This window comes from Chiloscyllium punctatum, chromosome 10, assembly GCF_047496795.1.
Source record: "Chiloscyllium punctatum isolate Juve2018m chromosome 10, sChiPun1.3, whole genome shotgun sequence".
NCBI lineage: Eukaryota > Metazoa > Chordata > Chondrichthyes > Orectolobiformes > Hemiscylliidae > Chiloscyllium > Chiloscyllium punctatum.
The window spans coordinates 118157337-118178440 of NC_092748.1; the positions used below are offsets into that span (position 1 = coordinate 118157337).

At 52.7% G+C, this 21104-nt stretch overlaps 1 protein-coding gene across 1 annotated transcript in view; it reads left to right on the top strand.

The window, feature by feature from the left end:
* The window catches only part of aamp (angio-associated, migratory cell protein), a 49290-nt gene that overhangs the window by 7385 nt on the left and 20801 nt on the right, over window positions 1–21104 (top strand). Inside the window, exons 2-5 of the mRNA XM_072580039.1 lie at window positions 13991–14107; window positions 17314–17433; window positions 19815–19954; window positions 20589–20733. Coding sequence (XP_072436140.1) covers window positions 13991–14107; window positions 17314–17433; window positions 19815–19954; window positions 20589–20733 — 522 coding nt within the window. The remainder of the gene's footprint in view (window positions 1–13990; window positions 14108–17313; window positions 17434–19814; window positions 19955–20588; window positions 20734–21104) is intronic.

Consider the following 21104-nt stretch of genomic DNA (forward strand, 5'->3'; position numbering starts at 1 on the left):
AGAGGGGGTGAACATATAGGGAGAGGGGGTGAAAATATAGGGAGAGGGACATAGAGGGGGTGAGCATATAGGGAGAGGGGGGTGAGCATATAGGGAGAGGGGGTGAGCATATAGGGAGAGGGGGGTGAGCATATAGGGAGAGGGGGGTGAGCATATAGGGAGAGGGGGGGTGAGCATATAGGGAGAGGGGGGTGAACATATAGGGAGTGAGCATATAGGGAGAGGGGGGTGAACATATAGGGAGTGAGCATATAGGGAGAGGGACATAGAGGGGGGTGAACATATTGGGAGAGGGACATAGAGGGGGGTGAACATATTGGGAGAGGGACATAGAGGGGGGTGAACATATTGGGAGAGGGACATAGAGGGGGGTGAACATATTGGGAGAGGGACATAGAGGGGGGTGAACATATTGGGAGAGGGACATAGAGGGGGGTGAACATATTGGGAGAGGGACATAGAGGGGGGTGAACATATTGGGAGAGGGACATAGAGGGGGGTGAACATATAGGGAGAGGGGGGTGAGCATATAGGGAGAGGGGGGTGAGCATATAGGGAGAGGGACATAGAGGGGGTGAGCATATAGGGAGAGGGGGGTGAACATATAGGGAGAGGGGGGTGAACATATAGGGAGGGGGGGGTGAGCATATAGGGAGAGGGGGGTGAACATATAGGGAGAGGGACATAGAGGGGGTGAGCATATAGGGAGAGGGGGGTGAACATATAGGGAGTGAGCATATAGGGAGAGGGGGGGTGAACATATAGGGGAGTGAGCATATAGGGAGAGGGGGGTGAACATATAGGGAGTGAGCATATAGGGAGAGGGGGGTGAACATATAGGGAGTGAGCATATAGGGAGAGGGGGGTGAACATATTGGGAGAGGGACATAGAGGGGGGGTGAACATATTGGGAGAGGGACATAGAGGGGGGTGAACATATTGGGAGAGGGACATAGAGGGGGTGAGCATATAGGGAGAGGGGGGTGAGCATATAGGGAGAGGGGGGTGAGCATATAGGGAGAGGGACATAGAGGGGGTGAGCATATAGGGAGAGGGGGGTGAGCATATAGGGAGAGGGGGGTGAACATATGTGAGCATATAGGGAGAGGGGGGTGAACATATAGGGAGAGGGGGTGAGCATATAGGGAGAGGGGGGTGAACATATAGGGAGAGGGACATAGAGGGGGTGAGCATATAGGGAGAGGGGGGTGAACATATAGGGAGTGAGCATATAGGGAGAGGGGGGTGAACATATAGGGAGAGGGGGGTGAACATATAGGGAGAGGGGGGTGAACATATAGGGAGAGGGGGGTGAGCATATAGGGAGAGGGGGTGAGCATATAGGGAGAGGGACATAGAGGGGGTGAACATATAGGGAGAGGGGGTGAAAATATAGGGAGAGGGACATAGAGGGGGTGAGCATATAGGGAGAGGGGGGTTAGCATATAGGGAGAGGGGGGTGAACATATAGGGAGAGGGGGGTGAGCATATAGGGAGAGGGGGGTGAGCATATAGGGAGAGGGGGGTGAGCATATAGGGAGAGGGACATAGAGGGGGGGTGAACATATTGGGAGAGGGGGGTGAACATATTGGGAGAGGGGGGTGAACATATTGGGAGAGGGGGGTGAACATATTGGGAGAGGGGGGTGAACATATTGGGAGAGGGACATAGAGGGGGTGAACATATTGGGAGAGGGACATAGAGGGGGTGAACATATTGGGAGAGGGACATAGAGGGGGTGAGCATATAGGGAGAGGGGGGTGAACATATAGGGAGAGGGACATAGAGGGGGTGAGCATATAGGGAGAGGGGGGTGAACATATAGGGAGAGGGGGGTGAGCATATAGGGAGAGGGGGGTGAGCATATAGGGAGAGGGGGGTGAGCATATAGGGAGAGGGGGGTGAACATATAGGGAGAGGGGGGTGAGCATATAGGGAGAGGGGGGTGAACATATAGGGAGAGGGACATAGAGGGGGTGAACATATAGGGAGAGGGACATAGAGGGGGGTGAACATATAGGGAGACGGACATAGAGGGGGGTGAACATATAGGGAGAGGGACATAGAGGGGGGTGAACATATAGGGAGAGGGACATAGAGGGGGGTGAACATATAGGGAGAGGGACATAGAGGGGGTGAGCATATAGGGAGAGGGGGGTGAGCATATAGGGAGAGGGGGGTGAACATATAGGGAGAGGGGGGTGAACATATAGGGAGAGGGGGGTGAACATATAGGGAGAGGGGGGTGAACATATAGGGAGAGGGGGGTGAACATATAGGGAGAGGGGGGTGAACATATTGGGAGAGGGGGGTGAACATATTGGGAGAGGGACATAGAGGGGGTGAACATATTGGGAGAGGGACATAGAGGGGGTGAGCATATAGGGAGAGGGGGGTGAACATATAGGGAGAGGGACATAGAGGGGGTGAGCATATAGGGAGAGGGGGGTGAGCATATAGGGAGAGGGGGGTGAGCATATAGGGAGAGGGGGGTGAGCATATAGGGAGAGGGGGGTGAGCATATAGGGAGAGGGGGGTGAGCATATAGGGAGAGGGGGGTGAGCATATAGGGAGAGGGGGGTGAGCATATAGGGAGAGGGGGGTGAGCATATAGGGAGAGGGGGGTGAGCATATAGGGAGAGGGGGGTGAGCATATAGGGAGAGGGGGGTGAGCATATAGGGAGAGGGGGGTGAGCATATAGGGAGAGGGGGGTGAGCATATAGGGAGAGGGGGGTGAACATATAGGGAGAGGGGGGTGAACATATTGGGAGAGGGGGGTGAACATATTGGGAGAGGGGGGTGAACATATTGGGAGAGGGGGGTGAACATATTGGGAGAGGGGGGTGAACATATTGGGAGAGGGGGGTGAACATATTGGGAGAGGGACATAGAGGGGGTGAACATATTGGGTGAGGGACATAGAGGGGGGTGAACATATAGGGTGAGGGACATAGAGGGGGTGAGCATATAGGGAGAGGGGGGTGAACATATAGGGAGAGGGGGGTGAGCATATAGGGAGAGGGGGGTGAACATATAGGGAGAGGGACATAGAGGGGGTGAGCATATAGGGAGAGGGGGGTGAACATATAGGGAGAGGGACATAGAGGGGGTGAGCATATAGGGAGAGGGGGGTGAACATATAGGGAGAGGGGGGTGAACATATAGGGAGAGGGGGGTGAACATATAGGGAGAGGGGGGTGAACATATAGGGAGAGGGGGGTGAACATATAGGGAGAGGGATATAGAGGGGGTGAGCATATAGGGAGAGGGACATAGAGGGGGTGAGCATATAGGGAGAGGGACATAGAGGGGGTGAGCATATAGGGAGAGGAGGGTGAACATATAGGGAGAGAGGGGTGAACATATAGGGAGAGAGGGGTGAACATATAGGGAGAGGGACATAGAGGGGGTGAACATATAGGGAGAGGGGGGTGAACATATAGGGAGAGGGGGGGTGAACATATAGGAGAGGGGGGTGAGCATATAGGGAGAGGGACATGGGGGGGTGACATATTGGGAGAGGGGGGTGAACATATAGGGAGAGGGACATAGAGGGGGTGAACATATAGGGAGAGGGGGGTGAACACATAGGGAGAGGGACATAGAGGGGGTGAGCATATAGGGAGAGGGGGGTGAACATATAGGGAGAGGGACATAGAGGGGGTGAGCATATAGGGAGAGGGGGGTGAACATATAGGGAGAGGGGGGTGAACATATAGGGAGAGGGGGGTGAGCATATAGGGAGAGGGGGGGTGAACATATAGGGAGAGGGACATAGAGGGGGTGAGCATATAGGGAGAGGGGGGTGAACATATAGGGAGAGGGACATAGAGGGGGTGAGCATATAGGGAGAGGGGGGTGAACATATAGGGAGAGGGGGGTGAACATATAGGGAGAGGGGGGTGAACATATAGGGAGAGGGGGGTGAGCATATAGGGAGAGGGGCGTGAGCATATAGGGAGAGGGACATAGAGGGGGTGAACATATAGGGAGAGGGGGGTGAACATATAGGGAGAGGGGGGTGAACATATAGGGAGAGGGGGGTGAACATATAGGGAGAGGGGGGTGAACATATTGGGAGAGGGACATAGAGGGGGTGAACATATTGGGAGAGGGACATAGAGGGGGTGAACATATTGGGAGAGGGACATAGAGGGGGTGAGCATATAGGGAGAGGGGGGTGAACATATAGGGAGAGGGACATAGAGGGGGTGAGCATATAGGGAGAGGGGGGTGAGCATATAGGGAGAGGGGGGTGAGCATATAGGGAGAGGGGGGTGAGCATATAGGGAGAGGGGGGTGAGCATATAGGGAGAGGGGGGTGAGCATATAGGGAGAGGGGGGTGAACATATAGGGAGAGGGGGGTGAGCATATAGGGAGAGGGGGTGAACATATAGGGAGAGGGGGGTGAACATATAGGGAGAGGGACATAGAGGGGGTGAACATATAGGGAGAGGGACATAGAGGGGGGTGAACATATAGGGAGAGGGACATAGAGGGGGGTGAACATATAGGGAGAGGGACATAGAGGGGGTGAGCATATAGGGAGAGGGGGGTGAACATATAGGGAGAGGGACATAGAGGGGGTGAGCATATAGGGAGAGGGGGGTGAACATATAGGGAGAGGGGGGGTGAACATATAGGGAGAGGGGGGTGAACATATAGGGAGAGGGGGGGTGTTGGGAGAGGGACATAGAGGGGTGTGAACATATTGGGAGAGGGACATAGAGGGGGTGAACATATTGGGAGAGGGACATAGAGGGGGTGAGCATATAGGGAGAGGGGGGTGAACATATAGGGAGAGGGACATAGAGGGGGTGTGAGCATATAGGGAGAGGGGGGTGAACATATAGGGAGAGGGGGGTGAGCATATAGGGAGAGGGGGGTGAGCATATAGGGAGAGGGGGGTGAACATATAGGGAGAGGGGGGTGAACATATAGGGAGAGGGGGGGTGAGCATATAGGGAGAGAGGGGGGGTGAACATATAGGGAGAGGGGGGTGAACATATTGGGAGAGGGGGGTGAACATATTGGGAGAGGGGGGTGAACATATTGGGAGAGGGGGGGTGAACATATTGGGAGAGGGACATAGAGGGGGTGAACATATAGGGAGAGGGGGGTGAACATATAGGGAGAGGGACATAGGGGGGGTGACATATTGGGAGAGGGGGGTGAACATATAGGGAGAGGGACATAGAGGGGGTGAACATATAGGGAGAGGGGGGTGAACACATAGGGAGAGGGACATAGAGGGGGTGAACATATAGGGAGAGGGGGGTGAACACATAGGGAGAGGGACATAGAGGGGGTGAACACATAGGGAGAGGGACATAGAGGGGGGTGAACACATAGGGAGAGGGACATAGAGGGGGTGAAACATATAGGGAGAGGACACATAGGGAGAGGGGGGTGAACACATAGGGAGAGGGACATAGAGGGGGTGAACACATAGGGAGAGGGGGGTGAACATATAGGGAGGGGTGAACGTACAGGGGGTGAACACATAGGGAGAGGGGGGTGAACATATAGGGAGGGGTGAACATATAGGGAGGGGTGAACACAAAGGGAGAGGGGGGTGAACATATAGGGAGGGGGTGAACATATAGGGGAGGGGGGTGAACATATAGGGAGGGGTGAACGTACAGGGGGTGAACATATAGGTAGAGGGGGGTGAACATATAGGGAGAGGGGGGGTGAACATATAGGGAGAGGGGGGTGAACATATAGGGAGAGGGACATAGAGGGGGTGAACATATTGGGAGAGGGACATAGAGGGGGTGAACATATTGGGAGAGGGGGGTGAACATATAGGGAGAGGGACATAGAGGGGGTGAACATATAGGGAGAGGGACATAGAGGGGGTGAACATATAGGGAGAGGGACATAGAGGGGGTGAACATATAGGGAGAGGGGGGTGAACACATAGGAAGAGGGACATAGATGGGGTGAACACATAGGGAGAGGGACATAGAGGGGGTGAACACATAGGGAGAGGGACATAGAGGGGGTGAACACATAGGGAGAGGACACATAGGGAGAGGGGGGTGAACACATAGGGAGAGGGACATAGAGGGGGTGTGAACACATAGGGAGAGGGGGGTGAGCATATAGGGAGAGGGGGGTGAACATATAGGGAGGGGTGAACGTACAGGGGGTGAACATATAGGGAGGGGTGAACACATAGGGAGAGGGGGGTGAACATATAGGGAGGGGTGAACACATAGGGAGAGGGGGGTGAACATATAGGGAGGGGGGTGAACATATAGGGGAGGGGGGGTGAACATATAGGGAGGGGTGAACGTACAGGGGGTGAACATATAGGGAGAGGGGGGTGAACATATAGGGAGAGGGGGTGAACATATAGGGAGGGGTGAACATATAGGGGAGGGGGGTGAACATATAGGAAGGGGTGAACGTCCAGGGGGTGAACATATAGGGAGAGGGGGGTGAACATATAGGGAGCAGTGAACGTACAGGGGGTGAACATATAGGGAGAGGGTGGTGAACGTACAGGGGGTGAACATATAGGGAGGGGTGAACGTACAGGGGGTGAACATATAGGGAGAGGGGGGTGAACATATAGGGAGGGGTGAACGTACAGGCGGTGAACAAATAGGGAGAGGGGGGTGAACATATAGGGAGGGGGAGTGAACATATGGGGGGTGAACGTATAGGGAGAGGGGGTGAACAAATAGGGGGCCTGAACGTATAGGGGGAGGGGGAGTGAACATATGGGGGCGAATGTATAGGGGAGAGGGGGTGAATGTGTAGGGGGTGAATGCATAGGGAGAAGGAGGTGAGCGTATAGGGAGAAGGAGGTGAGCGTATGGGGGTGAGCATATAGGGAGAGTGGGGTGAAGGTATGTGGGGTGAATTATTGCAGGGTGAATGTATAGGGAGAAGGGGGTAAACGTATAGGGAGAGGAGGTGAATGTATAGGGAGAAGGGGGTAAACATATAGGGAGGGGGGATTGAACGTATAGGGAGGGGTGAAGGTATGGGGGGCTGAACGTATAGGGAGGGGTGAACATATAGGGGGGGTGAATGTATAGGGAGAGGGAGGGGTGAATGTATAGGGAGAGGGGGGAGTGAACATACAGGGGGAGGGGGTGAACATACAGGGGGAGGGGTGAACATATAGGGGGCATGAACGTATAGGGAGGGGGTGAACATATAGGGAGGGGGTGAACATATGGGGGTGAATGTATAGGGAGGGGGTGAACATATAAGGAGGGGGGAACGTATAGGGAGAGGGGATGAACATATGGGGGGGTGACCGTGCAGGGAAGGGGGTGAATGTGGAGTGGGTGAACATATAGGGGGAGTGAACGTATAGGTAGAGGGGGAGTGAACGTATAGGTAGAGGGGGAGTGAACGTATAGGGAGAGGGGGGAGTGAACGTATAGGGAGGGGGGAGTGAACGTATAGAGAGGAGGAGTGAATGTATAGGGAGAAGGGGTGAATGTATAGGGAGGGGGAGTGAATGCATATGGAGAGGAGGATGAATATGTGGAGAGGAGTGTGAACCTATAGGGAGGGGGTGAACGTATGGGGTGAATGTATAGGGAGGGTGGTGAACGTACAGGGATGTGAGGTGAACGTATAGGGAGAGGGGCTGAACATGCAGGGATGGGGGGGTGAACGTATAGGGAGAGGGGGTGAACATGCAGGGATGGGGGGTGAACGTATAGGGAGAGGAGGGTGATCGTATATGGAGGAGGTGAACATATGGGGTGACTGTATAGGGAGAGGGGGTGATCGTATAGGGAGGGTGAACGTATAGGGAGGGGAGGGTGAACATATAGGGAGAGGGGGTGAACATATAGGAAGATGGGTGAGCACATGGGGGGTGAATGTATAAGGAAGGGGTAATCGTATAAGGAAGGGAGTGAACGTATAGAGAGAGGGGCTGAATGTATAGGGAGAGGAGAGTGAACATATATGGAGGGGTGAACATATGGGGGTGCAGGTATAGGGAGAGGGGGGTGCAGGTATAGGGAGAGGGGGGTGCAGGTATAGGGAGAGGGGGGTGCAGGTATAGGGAGAGGGGGGTGCAGGTATAGGGAGGGGAGGGTGCAGGTATAGGGAGAGGGGGTGAATATATAGGGGGGGTGAATATATAGGGAGGGGGGTGAACGTATAGGGAGAGGGGGTGAACGTGGGGGGTGACCGTATAGGGAGGGGGGGAGTGAACGTATAGGGAGGGGGTGAATGTATAGGGAGAGGGGGGTGAACATATATGGAGGGGTGAACATATGGGGGTGCAGGTGTAGGGAGAGGGGGGTGCAGGTGTAGGGAGAGGGGGGGTGCAGGTGTAGGGAGAGGGGGGGGTGCAGGTGTAGGGAGAGGGGGGGGTGCAGGTGTAGGGAGAGGGGGGGGTGCAGGTGTAGGGAGAGGGGGGGTGCAGGTGTAGGGAGAGGGGGGGTGCAGGTGTAGGGAGAGGGGGGGTGCAGGTGTAGGGAGAGGGGGGGTGCAGGTGTAGGGAGAGGGGGGGTGCAGGTGTAGGGAGAGGGGGGGTGCAGGTGTAGGGAGAGGGGGGGTGCAGGTGTAGGGAGAGGGGGGGTGCAGGTGTAGGGAGAGGGGGGGTGCAGGTGTAGGGAGAGGGGGGGTGCAGGTGTAGGGAGAGGGGGGGTGCAGGTGTAGGGAGAGGGGGGGTGCAGGTGTAGGGAGAGGGGGGGTGCAGGTGTAGGGAGAGGGGGGGTGCAGGTGTAGGGAGAGGGGGGGTGCAGGTGTAGGGAGAGGGGGGGTGCAGGTGTAGGGAGAGGGGGGGTGCAGGTGTAGGGAGAGGGGGGGTGCAGGTGTAGGGAGAGGGGGGGTGCAGGTGTAGGGAGAGGGGGGGTGCAGGTGTAGGGAGAGGGGGGGTGCAGGTGTAGGGAGAGGGGGGGTGCAGGTGTAGGGAGAGGGGGGGTGCAGGTGTAGGGAGAGGGGGGGTGCAGGTGTAGGGAGAGGGGGGGTGCAGGTGTAGGGAGAGGGGGGGTGCAGGTGTAGGGAGAGGGGGGGTGCAGGTGTAGGGAGAGGGGGGGTGCAGGTGTAGGGAGAGGGGGGGTGCAGGTGTAGGGAGAGGGGGGGTGCAGGTGTAGGGAGAGGGGGGGTGCAGGTGTAGGGAGAGGGGGGGTGCAGGTGTAGGGAGAGGGGGGGTGCAGGTGTAGGGAGAGGGGGGGTGCAGGTGTAGGGAGAGGGGGGGTGCAGGTGTAGGGAGAGGGGGGGTGCAGGTGTAGGGAGAGGGGGGGTGCAGGTGTAGGGAGAGGGGGGGTGCAGGTGTAGGGAGAGGGGGGGTGCAGGTGTAGGGAGAGGGGGGGGTGCAGGTGTAGGGAGAGGGGGGGTGCAGGTGTAGGGAGAGGGGGGGTGCAGGTGTAGGGAGAGGGGGGGTGCAGGTGTAGGGAGAGGGGGGGTGCAGGTGTAGGGAGAGGGGGGGTGCAGGTGTAGGGAGAGGGGGGGTGCAGGTGTAGGGAGAGGGGGGGTGCAGGTGTAGGGAGAGGGGGGGTGCAGGTGTAGGGAGAGGGGGGGTGCAGGTGTAGGGAGAGGGGGGGTGCAGGTGTAGGGAGAGGGGGGGTGCAGGTGTAGGGAGAGGGGGGGTGCAGGTGTAGGGAGAGGGGGGGTGCAGGTGTAGGGAGAGGGGGGGTGCAGGTGTAGGGAGAGGGGGGGTGCAGGTGTAGGGAGAGGGGGGGTGCAGGTGTAGGGAGAGGGGGGGTGCAGGTATAGGGAGAGGGGGGTGCAGGTATAGGGAGAGGGGGTGAATATATAGGGAGGGGTGAATATATGGGGGGGGGGGTGAACGTATAGGGAGAGGGGGTGAACGTGGGGGGTGACCGTATAGGGAGGGGGGGAGTGAACGTATAGGGAGGGGGTGAACGTATAGGGAGAGGGGGGTGAACATATAGGGAGAGGGGTGAACGTATAGGGAGGGGAGGGTGAACGTATAGGGAGAGGGGGTGAACATATAGGGAGAGGGGCTGAATGTATAGAGAGAGGAGGGTGAACGTATATGGATGGGGTGAACATAGGGGGGTGCACGTATAGGGAGAGGGGGGTGCACGTATAGGGAAGGGGGTGAACATATAGGGGGCATGTACGTTTAGGGGGTGAACGTATAGGGAAAAGGGGTGAATGTATGGGGGATGAACGTGTGGGGGGGTGAACGTGTAGGGGGGGGTGAACGTGTAGGGAGAGGGGATGAACATGCAAGGAGGGTGTGAACGTGGAGGGGGTGAACATATAGGGGGTGTGAACGTATAGGGAAGGGGGAGTGAACATATAGGGCAAAGGGGTGAATGTATGGAGAGGGGGGTGAACATATGGGGGGTGAATGTATAGGGAGGGGGGTGCACGTATGGGGGGGTGAACATATGGGGGGGGTGAACGTGCAGGGAAGGAGGGTGAATGCAGAGAGGGGGGTGAGCGTGGAGGGGGTGAACGTATAGGGTGAGGGGGAGTGAACGTATAGGGAGAGGGGGCGAACGTATGGAGAGGGGGTGAAAGTATGGGCGAGTGAATGTATGGGGGTTAGCGTATAGGGAGGGGGGTGAACAGATAGGGAGAGGGGTGAACATACAGGGTGAACATATGGGGGGTGAATATACAGGGGAGGGGGGTGAGCATATAGGGAGAGGTGAACATATAGGGGGTAAACATATAGGGAGGGGAAACATATAGGGAGAGGGGGAACATATGGGGGTGAGCGTATGGGGGAGAGGGTGAACGTATGGGGGTGAACGTATAGGGAGAAGGGGTGAACGTATAGGGAGAAGGGGTGAACGAATAGGGAGAAAGGGGTGAACTTAAACAGAAGGGGGTGAACATATAGGGAGAGGGGGAGTGAACGTATAGGGAGAGGGGGTGAACATATAGGGAGAGTGGTGAACGTATGGGGGGTGAACATATAGGGAGAGGGGGTGGATGTGTAGTGAGAGGAGGGTGAATGTATAGGGAGAGGGGGAGTGAACATATAGGGAGAGGAGGGTGAACGTATGGGGGGGTGAACATATTGGGAGATGGTGAATGTATGGGGATGAATGTATAGGGAGGGGAGGGTGAACGTATGGGAGGGGAGGGTGAACGTATAGGGAGAGGGGTGAACGTATGGGAGGGTGAACTTATAGGGAGAGGGGGTGAATGTATAGGGAGAGGGGAGAACTATGGGGGTGAATGTATAGGGAGAGTGGGGCGAACGTATAGGGAGAGTGGGGCGAACATATGGGGGGTGAATGTACATGGAGAGGGGCTGAACATACAGGGGTGGGGGTGAACGTATAGGGAGAGGGGGTGAACGTATAGGGGTAGGGGTGAACATATAGGGGAGGGATGGTGAAAGTATAAGCTGAGGGGGTGAACATATAGGAACGGGGTGAACGTACAGGGGGAGGGGGTGAATGTACGGGGGGTGAACATTTAGGGAGAGGGAGGTGAACATTTAGGGAGAGGGGGGTGAACATTTAGGGAGAGGGGGGTGAACATATAGGGGGTGAGCGTATAGGGAGAGGGAGGGTGAATGTGCAGGGGGAGGAGGGTGAACATATAGGGGAGGGAGGGTGAACGTATAGGCTGAGGGGGTGAACGTGTGGGGGGTGAACATATAGGAACAGGGTGAACATACAGGAGGAGGGGGTGAATGTACAGGGAGAGGGGGGTGAATGTACGGGGGGATGAACATATAGGGAGAGGGAGGTGAACATATAGGGAGAGGGAGGTGAACATATAGGGGGTGAGCATACACGGAGAGCGGGGTGAACGTATGGGGGAGGGGGTGAACGTATAGGGAGAGGGAGGGTGAACATTTGGGGGGGTGAACATATAGGGAGAGGGCGGTGAACGTACACACGGGGGGGTGAACATATAGGGAGGGAGGGGTGAACATATAGGGGGTGAAAGTAAATGTACAGGGGGTGGGGGTGAACGTACAGGGAGGGGGGGGAGTGAACATACAGGGAGAGGGGGGAGTGAACGTACAGGGAGAGGGGGGAGTGAACGTACAGGGAGAGGGGGGGTGAGCATATGGGGGGCAGGGGATTGAGTGTATAGGGAGCGGGGGGTAAACGTATAGGGAGTGGGGGGTGAACATATAGGGAGCGAGGGGGGAGCAGGGAGGTGAGCATATACGGAGTGGGGGGGTGAGCGTATAGGGAGTGAGGGGTAAATGTATAGGGAGCAGGGGTGAGCATATGGGGGGCGGGGGGGTTAAGCGTATAGGGAGCAGGGGGTTAAACGTATAGGGAGCGAGGGGGGTAGTGGAGGGGTAAATGTATAGGGAGCAGGGAGGTGAGCATATAGGGAGTGAGGGGTAACTGTATACAGAGAGTAGGGTAAACGTAGAGAGAGTGGGGTAAATGTATACGGAGAGGGGATGAATAAAGAGAGAGAGTAACCGTACAGGGAGAGGGGATGAACGGGGAGGGTAATCATACAGAGAGAGGGGTTGAATGTATAGAGAGGGGGTAAACGTACAGGGAGAGGGGTGTGGGTATAGAGAGGGGGTAAATGTACCAGGAGAGGGGGTAAATGTACCAGGAGAGGGGTGTGCATACAGAGAGGGGGTAAACGTACAGGGAGAGGGGTGTGCATACAGAGAGTGGGTAAATGTACAGGGAGAGGGGTGTGAGTACAAAGAGAGGGTGAACGTACAGGGAGAGGGGTGTATGTACAAGCAGAGGGTGAGAGTGTACGGGGAGAGGGGGTGAACGTACAGAGTGGGGGGTGGGTATTAAATGTGCTGGCAGAGGGGGTGGACATTGGAGGGTTGACATATGGAGGGGCAGGGGTTAAATGTGCAGGGAGAGGGGGTGGACATGGAGGAGGTGAACATATAGATTGGATTGGATGTGTTGAGGGGGTGAACATATTGGGTGAGGGGTGGGGGCAGGATAAATGGAAAGGCATTAAGGGGTGCATATATGGTGGAAAGGATGTTAAATGTATATGGTAGAGGTGGAGAGGATAGATGTTATGGGGGCTGATAGTGGGGAGATAATACAGAGATGAGATGTTAAGATCTGTGTGCGTGAGGGCTGTACCCTGGCAGTGAGGAAGATGCGAGGGCTATGTGGGAGAGTGAGGAAGAGACAGGGCTTGGCGAGCCTGATGCACTGTTATGCTCAGTGTTACCTGGACATGGGGTTTGAATCCAGAAGCTTCTCATTGTGAGAATGCTGCTGCACTGTGGCTTGACTAAATTATGCACAAAATGCTGCATTATCCTGCTGAGATATTTGCAGAGTATGATGTACTAGCAGGAATAGTTCAATGTCATGTGACCTGTCAAGTGATTGCAAGAACCATCACTTGTGCCTGCTCATTGTGGACAAAATTAAAATAATCTTTTGCTGTAAATTCTGTGTCTTGTGGTCCTGCTCCACAACCACCTGATGAAGGAGCAGCGCTCTGAAAGCTAACGCATCCAGATAAACCTGTTGGACTATAACCTGGTGTTGTGTGATTTTTAACTTTGTACACCCCAGTCCAACACTGCCTCCTAAACATTATCATTGTGGTGCAGATTTCCCACAGCCGCCATTTGTGAGATTGTTACCAGTGGTGGACTTTTTAAAAAGTTGTTCATTGAATCTGGGGCATCATTTATTGCTTAACCAAACTGCCCAGAGGGCACATTGTTGGGTCTGGAGTCACTATGAGTAGATTGTCAAGGCTAGCAGATTTCTCTCCCGAAATAACATTGATAAAAACAAACATCAGGTTCACTAATCAACAGTAATCTCATGTGCTCAATTAGGGTAGCTCTTTGTTTTAGGTTTTTGTTATTGAATTCAAATTGCACCATCTACCACAGTGGCATTCAAACCCACCTCCCCAGAAAATTGGCCTGGGGTTCTGGGTGACTAGTCCAGTGACATTAACACGACATCATTATGTCTCTGTTGTGGGTTGCCCCCCCCCCCCCCCAATTCCTGGAGAGGATTAGCTCAGACTTACAGACAGTGATGTGCTAAGATGGGAATTGATCCTGTAACCTTTTACTCTCCGTGTCTCTGGCCAGATGACCTCCTGAATGATGTGGAAGAGGATGAAGATGATGGGGAATGGGAGACTGAAGATGATGAGACCATGGAGGTGGTACGAGACGACAGTGATCTGACTTTCTCCAGGCACACAAGTAACTGAAAAGTTTTATGTGGGACATGGAGCTGCTTACTTGGGTGGGTACTGCAGGGCGGAGAGGGGTGGCGGTAATACAGACATGACCTCAGAGGAAGTTTGGAGGATCTCTGGCGTGGTTCGCAGATGAATCTAACTTGGAAGAGGATAAGAGGTTCTCTGGGTTCTGAAGAAGTCCATGTCAGACTCAGCATTAACTCTGGTTCTCTCTTCTCAGATGCTGCCTGACCTGCTGAGTTTTTCCAGCATTTTGATTTTGCTTCAGATTCCCAGCGTCTGCAGTATTTTGGATTTATTGGTATGCTGCATTTTGCACCATTACCCCAGCACTCCTTGGATAATTCTGTAGAATTCCTGCTCATATTCGTGATCTAGTGGCTACTCTGGGACCTGTTGAATGCTGAGTCTGATGAACCAGAATCCCACTGAGCACTTGTGCTGTTGAGAGAGACAGGGTAGTTGTCATGGGGGACTTCAACTTCCTAAATATTGACTGGGAACACTATAGTATGAGTACTATAGATGGGTCAGTTTTTGTCCAGTGTGTGCAGGAGGGCTTCCTGACACAGCATGTAGACAGGTCAACAAGGGGCGAAGCCACGTTAGATTTGGTCCTGGGTAATGAGCCCAGCCAGATGTTAGACTTGGAAGTAGGTGAGCACTTTGGGTGATAGCGATCACAATTCTGTTATGTTTACTTTAGTGATAGAAAGGGATAGGTGTATACCACTGGGCAAGAGTTACAGCTGGGGGAAAGGCAATTACGGTGCAATTAGGCAAGATTTAGGAAGCATAGGATTAGATTAGATTACTTACAGTGTGGAAACAGGCCTTCGGCCCAACAAGTCCACACCGACCCGCCGAAGCGTAACCCACCCAGACCCATTCCCCTACACCTAACACTATGGGCAATTTAGCATGGCCAATTCACCTAAACTGCACATTTTTGGATTGTGGGAGGAAACCGGAGCACCCGGAGATGGGGAAGGAAACTGCAGGGGATGGGCACATTAGAAATGTGGAGCTTATTCAAGGAAAAGCTCCTGTGTGTCCTGAATAAGTATGTACCTGTCAGGCAGGGAGGAAGCTGTAGAGCACGGGAGCCATGGTTTACGAAGGAAGTGGAATCTCTGGTCAAGAGGAAGAAGAAGGCTCATGTTAGGATGAGATGTGAAGGCTCAGTTAGGGCGCTTGAGGGTTACAAGGTCGCCAGGAAAGACCTAAAGAGAGAGCTCAGAAGAGGCAGGAGGAGACATGAGAAATTGTTGGCGGATAGGATCAGGGTAAACCCTAAGGCTTTCTATAGGTATTTAAGGAATAAAAGAATGACGAGCGTAAGATTTGGCCAATCAAGGATAGTAGTGGGAAGTTGTGTGTGGAGTCAGAGGAGATAGGGGAAGCACTAAATGAATATTTTTCGACAGTATTCACTCTAGAAAACGACAATGTTGTCGAGGAGAATACTGAGATACAGGCTACTAGATTAGGTGGGATTGAGGTTCACAAGGAAGAGGTATTAGAAATCCTGCAGAGTGTGAAAATAGATAAGTCCCCTGGGCTGGATGGGAAGCCAGGGAGGAGATTGCTGAGCCTTTGGCATTGATCTTTAAATCATCATTGTCTACGGGAATAGTGCCAGAAGACTGGAGGTTAGCAAATGTGGTTCCCCTGTTCAAGAAGGGGAGTAGAGACAACCCTGGTAATTATAGACCAGTGAGCCTTCCTTCAGTTGTTGGTTAAGTGTTGGAAAAGGTTATAAGAGATAGGATTTATAATCATCTAGAAAAGAATAATTTGATTAGGAATAGTCAGCACGGTTTTCTGAAGGGTAGATAGTGCCTCACAAACCTTATTGAGTTCTTTGAGAAGGTGACCAAACAGGTAGATGAGAGTAAACCGGTTGATGTGGTGTATATGAATTTCAGCAAGGCGTTCGATAAGGTTCCCCACAGTAGGCTTTTGTACAAAATGCGGAGGAATGGGATTGTGGGAGATATAGCAGTTTGGATCAGTAATTGGTGAACGAAGACAGAGGGTGGTGGTTGATGGGAAATGTTCAACCTGGAGTCCAGTTACTAATGGTGTACTGCAAGGGTCGGGGTTGGGTCCACTGCTGTTCGTCATTTTTATAACTGACCTGGATGAGGGCGTAGAAGGGTGGGTTAGTAAATTTGCAGATGACACTAAGGTCGGTGAAGTTGTGGATAGTGATGAAGGATGTTGTAGGTTACAGAGAGACATAGATAAGCTGCAGAGCTGGGCTGAGAGGTGGCAAATGGAGTTTAATGCGGACAAGTGTGTGGTGATTCACTTTGGTCGGAGTAACCGATATGCAAAGTACTGGGCTAATGGTAAGATTCTTAGTAGTGTAGGTGAGCAGAGAGATCTCGATGTCCAGGTACACAGATCCTTGAAAGTTGCCACCCAGGTTGACCGGGTTGTTAAGAAGGCACACAGTGTTTTAGCTTTTATTAATAGTGGGATTGAGTTCCGGAACCATGAGGTTATGCTACAGCTATACAAAACTCTGGTGCGGCCACACTTGGAGTATTATGTACAGTTCTTGTCACTGCATTATAAGAAGGATGTGGAAGCTTTGGAAAGGGTGCAGAGGAGATTTACTAGGATGTTGCCTGGTGTGGAGGGAACATCTTACGAGGAAAGGCTGAGGGACTTGAGGCTGTTTTCATTGGAGAGAAGAAGGTTGAGAGGCGACTCAGTAGAGATATATAAGATAATTAGAGGGTTAGATAGTGTGGAGAGGGAGAGCCTTTTTCCAAGTATGGTGACGGCGAGCACAAGGGGGCATAGCTTTAAAGTGAGGGGTGATAGATATAGGACAGATGTCAGAGGGAGTTTCTTTACTCAGAGAGTAGTAAGGGTGTGGAATGCTTTGCCTGCAAGGGTAGTAGATTCGCCAAATTTAAGTACATTTAAGTCGTCATTGGACAAGCATATGGACGAACATGGAATAGTGTAGGTTAGATGGGCTTCAGGTTGGTATGACAGGTCAGCGCAACATCGAGGGCTGGAGGGCCTGTACTGAGCTGTAATGTTCTATGTTCTAATTGCTCATTTGGTGCAATTACAATTGAGGTCTGCTGTGATGCTACAATCCTGTAAGTGGAGAATTGATGGGGGTGAGTGAGTGAGTGTGGACTTAAAATGGGCTAATGTTAAAGCATATATCCTTGCTATTTCCAGAGCCAGTATTCTGCTTGAGTTTGGACCCAAAGAGTAATTCATTGGCAGTGACGGGTGGTGAGGATGACACTGCTTTTGTGTGGAGATTGACAGATGGCGAGGTGCTGCTGGAATGCACAGGTAACTTGCTCACTGAGATTCCAAACAGGTTCTCCAGAATAGTGCTGTTTCCTGCCAGAGAGAGTACTGAGGGAGCACCGCGCTGTCGGAGGGTCAGCGCTGAGGGAGATCCACGCTGTTGGAGGGTCAGCGCTGAGGGAGATCCACGCTGTTGGAGGGTCAGCGCTGAGGGAGATCCACGCTGTCGGAGGGTCAGCGCTGAGGGAGATCCACGCTGTTGGAGGGTCAGCGCTGAGGGAGCGCCGCGCTGTTGGAGGGTCAGCGCTGAGGGAGATCCACGCTGTCGGAGGGTCAGCGCTGAGGGAGATCCACGCTGTTGGAGGGTCAGCGCTGAGGGAGCGCCGCGCTGTTGGAGGGTCAGCGCTGAGGGAGATCCACGCTGTTGGAGGGTCAGCGCTGAGGGAGATCCACGCTGTTGGAGGGTCAGCGCTGAGGGAGATCCACGCTGTCGGAGGGTCAGCGCTGAGGGAGCGCCGCGCTGTCGGAGGGTCAGCGCTGAGGGAGCGCCGTGCTGTTGGAGGGTCAGCGCTGAGGGAGATCCACGCTGTCGGAGGGTCAGCGCTGAGGGAGCGCCGCGCTGTCGGAGGGTCAGCGCTGAGGGAGCGCCGCGCTGTTGGAGGGTCAGCGCTGAGGGAGATCCACGCTGTCGGAGGGTCAGCGCTGAGGGAGCGCCGCGCTGTCGGAGGGTCAGCGCTGAGGGAGATCCACGCTGTTGGAGGGTCAGCGCTGAGGGAGATCCACGCTGTCGGAGGGTCAGCGCTGAGGGAGCGCCGCGCTGTCGGAGGGTCAGCGCTGAGGGAGATCCACGCTGTTGGAGGGTCAGCGCTGCGGCAGCACCATGCAGTCAAAAGTTTCATCGTCTGTAATACTGACACTGTAAATGTTGTTCCTTTTTAAGAATGAACATACCCCAGAGATGATAGAGCAGCTACCGATTATTGGTATATATACTAATTGATATATGTGGGCTGATTTTCTATATTAAGGGGAGTTGGGTATAAAGGAGAGAGAGCGACTGGAGTTAGTATTGAAGTATGAAATGTAAATAGCAGTGTGGAAGACTGATAGACTCCTACTTCCTGGTTTGGAAAGTGAATGACGAACAATGGAATTTGACTCGCTTTCAATTCCTGATTTATTAAGTTAATTTTAACCAGCTGCCATGACAAGAATTGTATCCTGTCCTCTGGACCTTTGTAGCAGAGTTTCCTTAAACTCCTGCTCCTGTTTCTTATGAATTTATCGCAAGACCACAGACAGCCCTGTGCTTTTATTGAAAGTATTAGAAGATTGTCTAACTTGAATTGTGTGGGCGATGTTTATAATATAGGATGGAATAATTTGAACAATTTCTCACCTCATTACTGTTTATGCTTTAGCCCTCGCTGCGTCGGGATCCTGATGACTCTGACTTCTCACGTTCGAATTGCCTAGAAACTTGGAGGGGTGCCTAGCAACTTTTAATAATTGAGAAGATGTTAGCTCTTTTTAAAGTCAGTTTGCCTAATTTGCTCATCTAATTTAATCTTTGAAGTATTTTAAATGTAATTCATGTAGATATGAGGCACTGGAAAGTTTAAGGAGAGTTGTGATTTTGGTGATATTTGGAGGTTTTTTCAGGGAGATTTTGGGATGCATTGGAATCCTCCTCACTGGTCTAAGGAAAATAAAGATGTCTGTAAAAGCCAATGTTCATTTATTTATTTTCCTTACTGCTTGCTACATCTGCATGCTCACTCTCAACGATTGGTGTACAAGGACACCCAGGTCTTGTTGTGCCTCTCTATTTCCAAGTCTATCGCCATTCGGAGAATAATTTACCACCTTGTTTTTGCGATCAATGTGGATAGCCTCACATTTATCTGCATTATACTTCATCTGCCATGTATTTGCCGTCTCAAGGAGCTAATCCAGTTCACACTGAAGTATCTTTGTATCCTTCGCACAGTTCACCTGCCCACATAGCTTTGTGTCTCTTCTATGTTAAGCAGTTTGCATCTTTTTTTATATTGGAAATCAAGCTGAGTGATTTGCTTGAATGTGCTGTCCTGCTGCCTGGATCTTTCCCAGCTGCTGTAATCTCAATTTCTCTGCTGTTTATTGTTTGTGTCAATAATGGAATGGGATGAAACGGAGATAATTCCTCTCTGGAAAAGCCCAATTCAACCCACAAAGGCTCAGGGTACCCTCAGGCCAGAGGTTGTGTGTGGGTGGACAGCATATAGTTCAATGTGGGTATCACCCAGCCCCAGCTGTTTTTGCTGACCACCTTCCTGCAGTAAGGAGTATAGCTACTGAATATAGTGAAAGATGCCTTTGAGTGTCAGCTGAGTATTTGATATGATGCCTGCTGACCCTGGCTTCGTTTCTGTCTCTTCTAGGCCACAAAGATTCTGTTATCTCAGCCTCCTTCAGTCATGACTCTGCTCTGGTTGTCACAGGAGACATGAGCGGAGTGATCAAAGTCTGGAAAGTTGAAACCAAGGAAGAAATCTGGTCGTTTGAAGTAGGCGATCTCCAGGTGAGAATAGTGACCACGGAGATAGCAGCAAGCCAGCAGACCCCTGATGTAAACCTGTTTCCCCAGCTACAGATTTAGAATATAGGACCCACAGGAAAGGATCAAGTGACGTACCCATCTCAACCATACCCACGAAAACATCCCATAGCACTAAGTGTGTGTAGAGAGAGAGCTCTACTGTGTATCTAACCCCATGCTGTCCCTGTCCTGGGAGTGTTTGATGGGGACAGTGTGGAGGGAGCTTAACTCTGTATCTAACCCCATGCTGTCACTGTCCTGGGAGTGTTTGATGGGGAAAGTGTGGAGGGAGCTTAACTCTGTATCTAACCCCGTGCTGTCCCTGTCCTGGGAGTGTTTGCTGGGGACAGTGTAGAGGGAGCTTCACTATGTATCTAACCCCGTGCTGTCCCTGTCCTGGGAGTGTTTGCTGGGGACAGTGTGGAGGGAGCTTCACTGTGTATTTAACCCCATGCTCTTCCCAGTCCTGGAGTTCACTGTCATACAGGTATTGGTGGGAAGAGTTTTTGTAAATGACAAAGGATTTAATTTTCTGTTTTTGGCTGCATTGCAGTGAATGAAGCAGAGAGTTGTATTCGACTGGCATTTCGTGATCTCTTGTTTTCTGTGTGCACAGTGGGTAGAGTGGCACCCTTGTGCCCACGTGCTGCTGACTGGCACAGACGAAGGGAGTTGTTGGATGTGGAAAATCCCCAGTGGGGAATGCAAAACCTTTTCAGGCCCTGGATGCCAAGCGACCTGTGGCAAGGTCCTCCCTGATGGTAAGAGGGCGTTTGGTTGTAATGTTGTTGGGTTGGAGGTAGTGTCCTTGATTTTTGAGGTGTTGGTAGGATTTACTCCCATGAAGAAGAGATTGATAATATTAAAAGAAATAAGAACAATGACTCTGCTCCACCATTCTATAGTTAATCATTTGCCCCAGCTCGATTGTACTGCCCATGTCCCATATCCAAAGACAATAAATCATAAAAGATAAGAGTAGAATTAGGCCATTCAGCCCATTGAGTCTGCTCCACCATTCAATCACAGCTGATATGTTTCTCAATTGCATCTCCCTTGTTTATCAAGGACCTATCAATCTGTCTCTTAAATGCACTCCATAACTTGCTCTTCACAGCCCTTTGTGACAATG